General features: G+C 42.8%; 1 protein-coding gene across 1 annotated transcript; it reads left to right on the top strand.

Annotated features, from left to right (window-relative positions):
• Positions 1-1,160: 1,160 nt before the first annotated feature.
• LOC131262492 (carbonic anhydrase 2) lies at positions 1,161-14,790 on the top strand. The gene is made up of 4 exons (XM_058264505.1): positions 1,161-1,214; positions 8,368-8,783; positions 10,667-10,738; positions 13,473-14,790. The coding sequence occupies exons 1-4, from the start codon at positions 1,181-1,183 to the stop codon at positions 13,779-13,781; spliced, it is 831 nt and encodes a 276-aa protein (XP_058120488.1). The 5' UTR covers positions 1,161-1,180; the 3' UTR covers positions 13,782-14,790.
• The last annotated feature ends 337 nt before the right edge of the window (positions 14,791-15,127 follow it).

Raw genomic sequence — 15,127 nt, 5'->3', positions numbered from 1 at the left:
TGTCGACTGCGCAGTCAGTGCACTACCACACCCCTAGTCGATGGAACGAAAACAGCCCTGCGCCATCCCGATCGCTCGATCGTACTCGATCGCGCCCAGCCGCCCTTCAGCGGCTCAAAGCGCGAGCGAACGAGATGGCGACTTTCGAGCGAAAGAAACGTCACGCGGGTGAGTTTCCATTAATTTTCCTTCATTCTCCACGCGAGTACAGTGCGGAGTGTTTGTGGTGTGGAAGGCCCCTGCAGGAGGAGGTGGTGAGGTCTGGTGCGATGCAACGTGCCCATCGCGTGGATGCATGTGTGGTGGTGGTGGTGGTGGCGGTAGTGCGCGGTTCACACTGCGGTCCGTATATATATGAACGGCGCGCGCTGGAGTGGGCTCTCCAGATGAGTAAACGAACGTACAGCTCTGTCTCCGCCATTCAGTACCAGTGTGTCGATTGAACGAAACAGGTCGTGTTCGTCACCGTCGCCGTCCCGTGCGTTGCGTTTTTAGCGTATCTTTCTTTCCCTCCAACGCGGGGTTTTCCGCCACGGTTCCGTCTATTGGTCCATCGTCAAGTCTGTTGACACGCGGCTGCGGTTCGTTTGTTGCCATTCGTTCAGTCGAACAACGCTCGATCCCTCGAACGGTCGTGGTTATCACCAGCTGCAGGTATAGGTGCTGGGCACGGACAGAAAGTTGCAATATTTGTTGCAAATCGTCGCTGGAGGCGCCTCGGGCTCGAAGGTTTTGTTTACGCGTCCCCCCTCTTCGTCAGGCGAGGAGAGAGAAAACCACCACAGAAACAAGGTGGTGGAGCCCAACTTCACCGTCTCGAGTGAAATTACCGATACGCACGATCGGTTACGCATACCTCATACGGTTGGAGCGTGTGTGTCCCGTTGATAAGTGACTAGGAGTGCGCGCCTGTGGTGGTCGTTGTGCCAAACGATCGAACAGTGGGCGAGTGAGTGAGCGAGGTGCCGTGGTAAACAAAGAGTGACCGAGAGCGAGCGAGAGTCGTGATTAGAGCGCGCGCTATCATCCAGCAGCAGCAGCAGCAACCGTCAGGAGGCTGCTTTCGTCGTCGGAGATTGTTGATCTTGCTGGCAGTTGAAATCTCGGTGCGCTCGCGAGAAGGTGTCTTTCCGATCTACCAGCAACAAGGCAGCTAGTAAACCAAAAACCGCTTATCACAATGTCCGTCTCTTGGGGCTACACACAGCAAAACGGTAAGTTAACGCCGGCAATCCCGTGTCGATCATCCGAGTCGATGTTATTTTATCTCGCCCTTGCTACTTGAGCCTAACACACTTGTACCGTGCTACCGATTGGCAAAATCGATCTCCATTGATTGATCTCGCAAAAACCACCCCAAATGGCGCGTGGTAGACGGCACTTATCAATCGTGACATACCAGGTACTTCACTTCGGAGGGTCATTAAATCAATCACGCACCTGTTATCAGTGACTTTGTGAGTTGCGTTCACCTTCAATGTAAAAGCAAAAAAAGAAAAACAGCATGTTGTTTTGTGCCCCGGAAAGCCTACATTGATGGGGTCGCGATAAACGACAACTTCGTGCGGATGGGTTTTTTGGGCGGTGTTTTTGTGTGTACGTCTTGGCTTGTGTTTCTCGAAGCTTCCAATGCCAAACTGTGCGATGAGTCTGTTCAATTGAAAATGGTGGGAAAAAAAGGTACGATCAACACAACCCGAAAGCCATATCCGATTTGCTCGTTTTCTTACAAAAACAAATAAGGTAATTCAACAAACACGTGACGCAATGCCGTTCAGTTTGAATATAGCCCACGTCTTTTAAAGTTTGCCAAACCGTGTGGGAAGTGAAGATCGACAGTTTTGTGTATTTGGTAGTTACAAAAAGCTTTCTCTGGTTATTCGCCATAACCGTTTGTTTTCAGGAAAAAAATCTCATCTTTTAAATTTTTACCGAAGTTTGCATTGTAAATTAATTTTTTAAACACATTTCAATCATTTGAGGGAGCGGCGATTTTTTTTATCTTCCGTTTCCTTTATTTGATCCGTAAAAGGCAAATTATACTTTTAAAAAGAGGAAAAGCATTTAGCAATTCATTACCGGTTCAGTAGAATTGCTCTAAGTCGTAATGTTCTATATTAGTATCAATACTGTAATAGTAAACAATTAGAAAAATAAACCATTAAAAGAGTACATTTTTTGAGGTTTCAAATCATGCTTAAAACCCAAAACTAGTATCCGTTGTATGGAATAATTTCACATTGCCTTTACTACGTAATCCAAATTATTCTATCAACTAATTAAAGAATATATAAAACAGAAAGCTATCATGTGATCAAATGCTTGAAAAGTGATCACGTGTGGCAACAGAAACGAGCATTAATTAGCAAAAAGGAAGTTTTATATAATTTCACTGACTCATGATACTATCAAAATTTAATTTTTAAATTTATGGTAGCTCGTGAACAAGAATTTATTACAGTTTGTAACGATAACAAGAAGTCAAAACTATGATCATAATAAGTCGAGACGGGTTCAAAAAGGTTAAAGTGAAACCTTTATGTCAAACGTTTATGCGCACGCGGAATATGCCCATTAAAATTTCAAGGTAGCTCATTGGCTTCTATCAAAATGTAAGATACGAGTTAATCTACAAAGTAACCGTAAAAATATAGGCCAACTCGTCCAAACTGTGCGAACACATGGTTCAAATATTCGAAAAGTGAAGTGATTGCAAAATCACACGGCAATAAAGTTGATAACCCTCGTGCGCTGCAGATGGCATTAAATGGCTCGGACAGTCGGGCAACTCCGGCATCGGCAAAGTAATAAGAACGGTTCAAATTGGTTGCGATAATACCGAACTTGCGAGAGTTTTCAACAAACCACTTAAAACGTGTGCCCGCATCCTAACCTCGGCCGGTTACTGATTGCCACAATTGACCGGGACAAGGGAGGAGGCACGTGATCGCACCCGACGCGACGAGGTACGACTTCTGGTTCTGGGTGTGCAAATCAACACCCCGCGGGGGCCATGTGAAGCCGGAGGCTGAATTTGGAGTTGCGAAAACGCAACGCAGATCCAGTGGCTCGACATTTAACGAACGCTGATAGCAGCACGTTTCGAATTGCGTTTCGTTTCGCAGATCGATGCTGTTTGATTCCGATGATTAGTGTGGCAATTGTTTGCCGGAACCTGCTAGAAGGGCGTCAGTGAAATCGTAATGGTTATTTTCCCAACCATAGGGAAGGCAAAACCGCACACCGGGAAGCACTAATGGGTTTTTCGACATTGTAGTCTCGTTACGTAAAGTATGCAAATTAGGTGTCCGGGCGATAGGAAAATTCTTTCCACGAACGTGAGAACTTTTGCGATCGTGCCGTATTCGTTGAGTACTTTCGGAAAGGTGGTAGTTTTCGTGAACGTGATTATGATTAATAGTGGAAGGGTTATGATTCTAACGAAAAGGGTGTTTCGAACGAAAATTCTAAGTTTGTTTCTCGAAGAAACAATCGCCTTGATCTGTTCTTCAAATATTTTGGTTTTATTTTTTATTGAAATTGCGGCCCCTGCTCATTTATTATTTTCGTTTTTGCCGTTCCAAAGACCTTCAGTCGAGATAAACTTTTTACTAAAGGCGGATGTTGTCCGCTGCTCGTTTGAGAAGATAAATCTTCAGATTTTATTTCGCAGCGATCGATGCAAATTTTTGTATCTCGTTACCTTCAATGCCTTCGTCGAATGCGCAAGAACGTCGCTGTGTTGCTTTGTTTACTTTACTGTCTGCAAGCTCCGAGCATATCGAACAAAGTCAATCAATCGGTGCGCGTGTTGCAAACTTTCTAATTGCTGCAATTAGAGCCGCCAAGTGAATGTCTTGTCGGGGGCTCCCTTGAGCGGGCGTTGGGTTTTAGGCTTCAGAAGCTAGGTAATCTCAGCGCGAAAAACAAAAACCCATCCGTCGCGATCGTGCAGGTGTGTTGGTGTCGATGAATCGATGTCGCCCGCGGAACCGGCCTGCCGTAAGAAAAGAAAACAAAAAACCACAACATAAACAGAAAAGATCGAACTCAAATCGGAGTCACCGGCCAGGATCTGGAAAGCCCACGGCCAGCTCCCGTTGGTCGGGAAGGCGGAAGTGTGTGGAGTGTGCGGTAAACCGGTTCGCGTAAATTCCGCTCCGCCGACGACCGCGGTGTGTGCAGGCTACAGGCTCCATTTCTTCCCTCGGAGCGCCGTGTCGAACACGGCTGGAACCGGTTTCTTCGTCTTCGACGCGCTCAGTCACGTGATAAGGAATTTGCGAGAAGCAGAGATTGGGGCGCGAGGGGATTTTTCTACACGACGGGAAAAGCTCATGCTCCGAGGAAGCACACTTTGCAGCACGTGCACTCCGTACCGCCCTCCGTTACCACCGCAACAGCAAGTGCCCGCGCGATCGAGGGTTCGTTACGGCATTTGGCTTTTGAAAGATCGCACACGAACTTCGCAGACTGTGTGCTTGTGTGTGTATGTGTGCAGCACCTGGTTGGACGGAACAACCGGATGTGTGTTGGGTGAGCGGAGGATTGAAACCGGAATAGGCCACTGACTGGTAGTCAAGGTTTGCAGGGCATTGAGTCGAGCTGCAGGGATTTGTGAGGCGAGTCACAGCTGTGACATTTGCAAACGGTTAGTTTTTCCCTTCCCCTGATGCAATAGAACCACTTTGCGCTGTTATTTACAAAGGTGAGGCACCGGAGCAGATCCATTTTGAAATGCAAGGCAATTTGTCTCACTGGTCTTCATTATTAGTAACAATAGTTCTCGTTAACTGTGTAATGGGTGTTTTGATAAAAATCCCACGATAATTTCATAGAAATAATTTAGCAAATTAGAATATTTTTTTATGTTTTTAAAAATTTAAATATTTCTTCTTCTTCTTGGCGTAACGACCTTGTTGGTCATGCCTGTCCGAAAAGGGCTTACGAGACTTTTTAAAATATTTCTGTGTGTTACGCGACCAGTTTTAGGAATATGCGCTATTTTCTTTATTCTTCTTTTAATCTTTACTTTTATTTTTTTAAAGTATGTGTATCTTTTCAAAGAGTTTAGATTAATAGACGTTTAGATAATTTTATTTTAAAATATGGTTTTCTATAAGTTGGTTTCGCTTTTTTATGTGATTTTTTTTTAAGTCGAGTTTATGTTGTCACAGCTGACCAAGCACCATGTACATGTGCGTACCCTTTATTTCTTTACTACAAAATTGGTCATCCCCTGTAATCATTCTTTTGACATTACAACCATTTGATCATAACAAATTGCTCAGCACACACATCAAGCGCAACAACTGATGACAGTCCGATGACGCATTCATACTGCTGTGTGCGCACTGATTCGTGTAAAAAACAGGGGGAAAATCAGTGCCCAGCTCCAGCAAAATTATAGTGTACTTATCTGCGTACGATGAGTGTGATAAACGGAAATTACAACGCACATGTGCCCTGGCAGCCTTGACAACGGTTAGAAGTGAGAAGTGAGTCTCGTGAAACAACCAAAACATGTTTGCGAGATAGCCATTACTCATCACAGCTGATCGTAGGTTCTCTGGCGTCGGGTGTTTGTTGTGTGGCGGGAGTCCAAAGGGGGCGGCACGTGATAAGAATTTTAACAAGATCCAAAAAACACACGCGAGGGTTCACGCGAGGAAAGTTAAAGTCCCCGGAGATTTGCACGATACGACAAGTGCTTATCGTTTTCGCGATTCGCGTTTCAAGTGGTAGATTCAAAGTTTTATTGCAATCTGTTTGCAAATTGATAAGAAACGAATTAGTCAATCTCAGGGGCTAAAATCTTGCGATGCTGCATTGATTTGCTTATACAATAAGAACCATGTTTGATCTATAAATAGGTCGTAGTAAAACAATAAATAAAAGATAGGTATTCTGTGAAAGATATTTAAAACCTTTTCTTTTTATGTTTAAATTCTTCACTTTCGGTTTTGCGAAGTACTCCAAACATGCAATTAAAAAATCGCCATGCTTGAATTTTGAAATATTGGTATGAATGATCCATTCTCTTTTCAATATTTTTTCAACTTTTGAATGCCATTGAGATTTCGTTTATTTTAATTGAAGAAATATATCAACATATCAGTTCAAAAAATACCAAAATGGTTCAGCTCGGGGGTTGGAAACAGCATTGATTTTTTCTGTCTTCCTCTGAACGACGACGGACGTCGTGGACGTATCTTTTTTGCAACGTCCGCCCTGCCAAGCACAACAAGTGGCTCATTTGCGTACGGCCTATTAGAATTTCAACTGGAAGATGATTGACGTCAGTATCGCTGGCTCATCGAGACGGTTGTTTTTCTACCTTGATCGACCGTCCGTCCGGTGTGTGGCGAGATTGATCGTCCCGCAGAGTGACCGCCCGTCAAAACAATCCGAACGGATCTTCGATATTTCACCGACCACGTGTCAATCGCGATGATGAAACGATCACAAAGCTTAAATTTTGTAGGAATGAAAATATTTATGGAGAGAAATAATCTTACCAGAGTCGACTGAGATGGCGAATAGGGTCATGACTAGCTCCTTGCTCCATTTAAAGTCTTTTGTAGGACGTTAACTATGTTGTAAAAAGTGTAATTATCTCGTGCCTATATGGCGTATACGTGGGCCGCTTATCACACTTTATAGCGCCAATCATCTGGTGCTGGAGACTTCCGGAAAATTCCTCCTCAAGCGCCAGAACGTTGCCAAGTGGCTCTCTCGGGCGATAAAGAGTATGACGTCGAGTGATGTAATGCAGCCCTGCCCCAGTGCAGTTTGAAGCATAAAAGAGGCAAAACTAACATACAGCTTCCGGCAGTCATAAGAGGCATTAGAGGCGAGTTCCTCTTCGTTAAGTCGGTCGGCACAATCGGTCACGACCGCATTTGGATGCACCGGGTCCTATCCCTGCTTCCCCGGATGCATCGTGACTGGTGGCAGCTAATCGTTCCTCTTCGTTTGACACGATTTTGAAGAGGCCTCACTCTTTTTTGCTGCATCTCGGAAGTGTTGCCGTCCATGCCCATCCTCATTTCCGAGAACGTTAGCCTGGATCGTGCTGAAGTGTTGCTCGTAATTAATTGCGATTTATTTCCCGCAATAGGTCAATCATTTCATTTAAGTTGCATTTAAAGGGAACTGTTTTATATCTTACATCTTGTCCGTTACCGTAAATTAACACATAGTCCAGCCATCAGTAAGGTACAGCGTGTCCTATATATTTCCTGACCAATTAAAATACCAATTATTTCTTAGCAATTGGTCAATTATTTTCATTTTAAGGTAATTTTATATAGATCAATTACAGCATATGTTTTACACAAACTGAACTAGGCCAAAGTTGGCACATTTTGCTCATTTATTATTCTTGTTCATTGATAGCTACTCAAAACAATCCCTTTTTGATTATAATATGAAATAATCCATCTGGAGAACTGAAAAATTGATTTTGGCTAAAAAGTATGTTGCATTCGTTGGTTATCATTTCGTCAATGCTTCGTCCTGTTTGAGCACGTATCCTTGTTTTCTAAGTTTTACTTCACATAAGAGGTCATTATACTTTTAAAACAACTGATTATTTTTCGGTTCGCTCCTTGTTGGTTCTAATAACATGTTCAGGGTTAACTGAACGTCAAATCAGCAAATACAAGCCAGTGATGACCATTGTATTTTCTATGGCCGAAACGAAAACCAGAAAATAACACTAAGAAAATTCCTCTTTCTTAAATTGTATTTTTCTCTCATCCCGAAACATGTATCTTTTATTACAGAACAGAAAATTCAACTACTTGTGTAAGCACAATGGAATATTTGAAAATTATGTAGAAAATGTATGAACATAAAATGTATCCACTCCGTCTTGATGAAAATTGTGTATGAAAATATATTGGACATGGTGTAGACCGGCCTAAAATATCGTATTCTTATTCCACCCCAGTTTATCTTGCTTGATGGAATTTTGCTATCGTTTGTTTTTCCGTTGTTATAATTATTACTCGATCAACGGTGTTTATTATCTTCATTGGACCATTTAGTAGATTGACTCTAGTTCATTAGATCGATTGGAACCAAATGAAAACAAAATTAATTACATTAATTTTGAATGAGCTCCGTATGAATGTCCCTCTTGGGACTTGTAACACATGCCCATGGTTTGTCACAACAAACAGACATGAACACTTGTCATTATTATTACCACACTGTTTTTTTAGTCAAGCGTACGGAGAACGTTGTCCGCTAGCGATAAGGATGATTTATGAAACAATTTCGTTGTGTCAATTGAATAACATCTTATTCATGGTCGAATTCCCATTGCGCGTCATTCATTAACAACACTGTTTTCTTTTGCAGGTCCCCAGAAATGGCCGGAAATGTTCCCGCAGGCTCGTGGCCAGCGCCAGTCGCCGGTCGATATCACGACCTCGAAAACGCAGAACTCGGGCGACCTGCAGGAGAACCCGCTCAAGTGGACCTACGTTCCGGAGAACACGCGCAGCCTGGTCAACCCGGGCTACTGCTGGCGGGTGGACGTCAACGGCAAGGGCTCGCTGCTCACCGGAGGACCGCTGCAGAAGGAGGAGTTCATCCTTGAGCAGTTCCACTGCCACTGGGGTTGCTCGGATTCGCGCGGCTCGGAGCACACGGTGGACGGCGAGTCGTTCGCCGGCGAGCTACATCTCGTCCACTGGAACCAGAGCAAGTACAAGAGCTTCGCCGAGGCCGCCGGTCACCCGGACGGGTTGGCCGTGTTGGGCGTCTTTTTGAAGGTGAGGCGGACCGCAAGCGTGCAATGTAATGTGCGGGTAATGAACGTTGACAGTATGGCGGACGGTGATGCGATTCTAATGGCGAGGATAAATGTTGCCATGCGGTTAGGTATATCGAAAAGAAACTATTTATACTGAGCAGTTGCACAACCTTCACTGGAAGGTTGGCTCACCCGCGCTACCACCTATTGGCCACTCAGCGGTCTAATCCAATTACGCCCTACGCAAACGCCAAGCTGTTGGTTACACCTGACATTAGCACGCGTCATCCGCTTCGATCGATTTTCTTCCCCTTCTTGCCTACGGCTTGGGGCACAATTTGGCTTCTGGAAGATGCCTGCCCTGTCCGTCCACCACATCATAGACGCATCCGATTATGGAACCAATTATCAATTCTCGAGCCGACAGACCCTAATGCAAGGTGAAGGCGGTCAACTATTTAAATACGGCATACTGGACGAGACAGCGCCGACATGGCGGATCCAATTTAATCATTACCCTCGATAACATTTAAACCAGTTGCCCGAGAAGACCTCAGTTACGGACGCCCTTCACGCTTATTTGCGTTGCGTGTCGAAGGCAACAAGTGAAACTTTGCAATCGGGATATTATCTCGCCTCGTTGGGGTTTGCTGCAATTGAGATGACTTGAGAACAGTTCTCAACTCCGAATACAGATCAACTATGATGGAACTTTTGATTTGTTTTTCATTTCGCTTTATGGCGATGCATCGAGAACAGGATTGCGTTTGACTTGAAATTAAGATTCATTGTCCGCGTTGCGACATGTTGCCGGGGCCATCAAAAGCTGATGGAGGGCTGATTTTGTTTTATATAAGTAAATTGAAACAGTAAATTACGTCTGCCGTCCAAGTTAATTGTATTCTTACCAAAGACAATCAACAGACAGGTCGGGTCAAAGCTGTTTTTTGCTCCGCCATTGTTATGACAGTTGGTTAAAAAAGTGTTTACAAAAATTTCCAGCATACTTGTGGGAGATCTCCGCAAAAATCTTCGCGAAATAGGTATTTGGTCATTCTAGATCACAGTATCCATGGTTTTGCGGATAGAAACTGCTCTTCTGTGTGAAATCATGGGATATGGATCCTTTTGCTCGCCGTGATTGCCGAAATTAAGTGTGTGGGTCTGCCTTATACGGAGCCTTCCTCCAGAACATATTTCGAACGCCTCAACTCTTTGTTCTGTTGATAATACATACCAAATTTGCAGTTTTACCCCACTTTCTTCGCTGTTTCTGAGTTGTAAACAAAATTTTAACCAACTGTCAAAAATTTTCCCACGGTTTTCGGGTCGTTACATGGTATGCTGCGACCTGTCTATTAATTGTCTTTGATTCTTACCTAGTTTCACAACCACTTCTAGATGAACCACTTTTCAGCTATAAAATTCAATGCAGTATTTCTTCGATGAAAGAGAATTGTATAATTAATTTATTGAAAGAGCGATAACCTCTGTAGTACCAATTTAATTTACATCGCTGTCGAACATATGGTTAGTTAATTTTAACCTGTTAATTTTCATTATTTTTAAAAAACTTTGTTGGATCTTATCAATTGAATTAAAAGGTGAAGATACTTTAGCTTTATACAGTTATCTATTCTTATAGATCGTCGCTTCGCTAATTGCTTATTTGTGATTTATTATAATCAAATAAGTTTCAATTGCTGGTCTATTAAGCTTTAGAACAATGGAATCTAATTCTATTAGAATGCATTGCGTGCATCATAAAAATCTTAAAAGGAGTCCAATAACACACCGGATATTCCAATGCATCGCAGAGTGCATTGAAATAGTTTAGCCCTACGCAAACAAGTTGCATCGAAGTGCGCGGAACGAATAATGTATTATTTTTTGCATTCTCAGGTCGGCAAGCCTCATCCAGAGCTGGACATCATCGCTCGTCTGCTTCCGTTCATCACCCACAAGGGCGATCGCGTAAGTACCTATCCTGATAGAATCTCAATTTCTCACTGTTCAGTCCGGGATGCATCGCTTCCGGTTTGATGAAGAGGTGGAATAAAATAATCATATTCTACTAATGGTGAACTTACGTGACACAATTCTAGCAAAAATAATCCGACTAATACCGGCCTCGTACGTTCCAGAGGTTCGTTTGCGGGAACGACGGGTGCGAAGGCCATAGTGAATTCTTTTAGTTGAATTGCACCGGCTCGTTTGTCAACAGTTTTGTCATGGCAGGCGTTGGGGTGGCAATAACTCAATAGACAACCCACTCTCTGGGGTTATTCCTCGTTACTCCGGGTTGTCGTAGTTCAATCAAGCTAAAAACTTACCATCCACCGGTACACTCAGGAGCACTATGATGCATCCTACTTTCAGCAACATGGAGGTTCACGTGCGATAAGCAACGACAAGCGTGTTGAGTAAACAATCGCTAGTTGAGTTGAGTTGAATTTTCCATTTCTTTTACCTCCACTCGTCCGTCTTTTCCTCCCGGGCGTGAGCAGATTCGTAAAGGCAAGGACAACACGATATGATCCGCTGGCCGCGCGATCCGCCGTCCGATTACGATGAGGTGGTGCACCTCTAGATGGCCGGCCGGCGATAGATGGGTCAAGTGGTATGGGGGCCGATTGCGTGGACCCGCCGTCTGCCGGCGTCACAAGTACCACCGACGGAACAATCGTGCTATTTACCGGCCTCATCCGTGTTTGCACAAGTGTTGATCAACAATCTCGCTGCAAAGTGGTGAGGTTAAATTGTGCTGTTAATCGGGGGAAAAGTACTTCTGCCCGGCGGAATCCAGTTAGGGCTCACGAGCGAAGGACCGGCATGTTTTCGCACACGTGTGGTTACTTGAATTAAGAGAAAGTTAATTTCAATCACTCGCAGGCTGTCGAAGCCCACCTATTACATTAATTCATCACAATTAAAGAGTTTTAAAATATGCCTCACGAATATGCCGGCGAAAAATCTGTCGAGTTTAACTTGGCTTTACAAGACATATACATATTTCAATTTCAAAAAAATTATTTGTATTCTGATAAAGATGATTGATTGAATATTTAATTGAATATTACATACAGTTGGATACAAAATAAAATCAAACAGGTCAATGATCACAGTTTGAACAGAAAATCGAATTGAAATATGAAATTTTCACTACAATTTGTTTTTCTTTTGGAAAAGATGAACTTTGTTTGTGCATGGTCCGTTCTTTTTAGACAAAAATGAACGATTTGGACAAAATTTTCCAAAATCAACTGATATATCGATTGCAAGGTTAGTGTTTCATAATGTCGCAACTCTTGCTATGAAGAAACTTAAAATGAGAAGAAACAACATATTTCTGCACAAAAATAATCTAAAAAAATATTATATAGTTATTGTTTCCGTTAACGTAAACTGTTAATGACTGTTGAAGGACAAATAAATTTACGCAAATGGGAAAAAATGCCTTATGCCTCATCGCATTATTTCGTAAATCCTTAATGCAGTTATCCCAATTATCCAACTGTTTACAAATTGTCTCATGCTAATGGCCCGCGGTGCCGACGTCAACGGTACTTGAGATTGGTATTTGATTTGTAGTTAATTTTTATTGTTAAGTGGTTGTGACCTTACTCTCGTTGAGTGGATGAAACACATATTGTTCCTTATTGGTGTTCTGTTTTTGCGTTTTATTTCGTACGTTCCCAACACTTATCAATCATTCTATTGTGTTTTCGCTTGTAGCACCCAATTCATTGCCGGTGTTACTCCGCCGACATTGACACTAACAACCGTTTCGATTCAAAAGCACGGCCGCTTTATCCATCTTTTCCATCTAGGGCCGTGGCGGATTGTTCTGCCTCTCCAACGCCCCCCTTCTGATGTTGTAGCCTTGGTACGGGGAGAAACGAGAGTGTGTGTTTGTGAATGTTTGTGCGATCAAAGGCCCACAATGAGGATTTATGTGCTGCAAAAAAAACTGCGAAACGGAAAAGTGCACCGTACACTGCACCCGGGCGCTTTCGGATGAATTCATTCTTCCAACTCGCATTTGCTCACCGACGCGCCGGATCGGATGATGACTGTCCATGAACTCGCGATCCGGTTCGAATCGGATGAAGAGATCCAGCGTCAACGAGTCTGTCGTGTGTTGTGATGCTGCGACGGAACCTGGGTTGGCTCTAGACGGACGAAGCTTGATTCGTTTGTTGATTCTTATTTGCCTGTCTTTAATAATGGCTCCGCTCGGGCATGAGTTTGAATGAGTTCAATTGGTCGCTCGTGAAGAATCAATGGCTAATGAACAATTAAACACGTCGTAGGAGACCGGTTATACTAATGATTTCATTTTATTAACGTTTTGTTGTTGATTCGATGTGACTGTCATATGTCTTATTACACTGATTTTAAAAATAATAAATTGTACTGGAGGAGATGCATTCATTTTGCTGTTCTCGATAGTTTTCACATTAAAACTTAAATAAAAATTGAGTTCTTTACTTCAGGCATTCTGTTTTTTAATAGCTTGATTGGTATCTGTTTTATTTTGTGGCATTTACAGTTTATTTCAAGAATCATGGAATACTTTAATATTAAATCAGAATGTGTAGTAAACAAACAGTTACATTTCAGTCAAGTGACTTTTATTAGTGATTAATTTCTTTTTCCCACTTATCCGACATATTGATTAATCAATTTAATTTACTTTCGTACGTAGGTAACACTCAACAAACCACTTGATCCAGCTCGCCTCTTGCCGGAGGGTAAGGCTTACTGGACCTACCTGGGATCACTGACGACGCCGCCGTGCTCCGAGTCCGTCACCTGGATTCTGTTCAAGGAGCCGATCGAGGTGTCCCACGAGCAGCTGGAGCTGTTCCGCGAGATGCGTTGCTACGATGCGGCCGAGGAGTGTCCCTGCGATGCAACCATCAATAAGCAGTTCGAGTACGGCAAGGTCATCAACAACTACCGTCCACCGCTGGAGCTCGGCAACCGGCAGCTCCGTGAGGTCAACAGCTACTAGGCCCCCAGCGTCGGCCATGTGTTTGGTCCCTGCCTGGAGTTTGGTTTTTTTAATTCGCATGGTACAGTTTAATATGTCTCGAACGGGTCGATCTGTGACCGACCCAGTAGTGCCAATGGCAACGACGCACCGGTCGAGGTTCGCGCGCTCGTATGGTAATCGTGTTTTAAATTAGATTCATTTGCTCAGCGCGCACGACGGTGTGGGCATATACGAATGGCGTCGCCACAGGAAATCCTCAATTCAAACTACTACGTTTTGTTTCTTTTGCGCCATGAAAGTGAGCTGGAAATATGTCACAGGAACCGGTAGACAATAGGGTGACCGAGCAGATGGAATGGAAAGGAAACCACGACACAGACACGTGTGCATGTGCAAACGACAGATAAGGGACAATTGAAAGCAATACTTGTTAAATGTTTACTATTTTGTGAGAAAGACGTAGAATGAAGAGGATTTATATTCAGCATAATATATTAAATCGTTAGCAAACCCCATGAGGAAACCCATGTATTCAAGAGCAGAGTGTCCGGACAGTGAAGTGGAAACGTTTGGACATCAAACCGATAACAAATGTTTGGACATTACACACTGGCAAGCATTGAATTGTTGATTAATATTTAAAGGCGATGAAGGGTAGATATGCTATGGTTGCCTTTATCTACGGAAAGGCTTTTAGTATCGGAAAGAAGTGTCTTAATTAATAGTGAGTATAAAATAACCGTTTGAAAGGTAAAACACGACGACAATATCCCTAATAAGAAAGTCATCCAGTTAACATACGAAAACAAACCTTCAAGTTGCACCTTCAGGTCCGGCATGTAAATGAGCCTCTTGCTGGCGGATTTTATCAGGGTTGAATTATTACACGACAGAGTAGAATTGTTATTTGCGATCGCGAGATAGTCGCAACTGGTAACTAATGCTAGCATGTGCATTAGGAAGTAGCATTGTTTGAAGTAGATGGGAATGCATGGTAATAAAATTATAGATGCAACAGCGAAGTTGAAGAGTATTGAATATTATTTGTTTGCATCCGAACTGTAAAGCCAAAATAATTTGGAAACTGCAGACCAGGTTCCTATTTCAATTTTTAAAAATTTTCATTATATTTTGCATAATATGTTCAGGTCAAATTATCTACCACGGCACATTACTGAACAACTTTTCGGTCTTTAGTGTATGTACATTAATAAATTTTGAATTTATTAATACTACCAACATTTTCCTGCAAGCAAGATAAAATTATTTTTTTGAATTTGTAATTGAACATGCTATACACTATGCGGTTTATTTTTCTATCGATATTTTGAAATGCCTTTTTATGTCTTGTTGCAAAATTTTCT

The sequence above is a fragment of the Anopheles coustani genome, chromosome 2, assembly GCF_943734705.1.
Source record: "Anopheles coustani chromosome 2, idAnoCousDA_361_x.2, whole genome shotgun sequence".
Classification (NCBI taxonomy): domain Eukaryota; kingdom Metazoa; phylum Arthropoda; class Insecta; order Diptera; family Culicidae; genus Anopheles; species Anopheles coustani.
The sequence above is the reverse complement of the archived record's forward strand: the minus strand, read 5'-3'. Positions and strand labels throughout refer to the sequence as shown.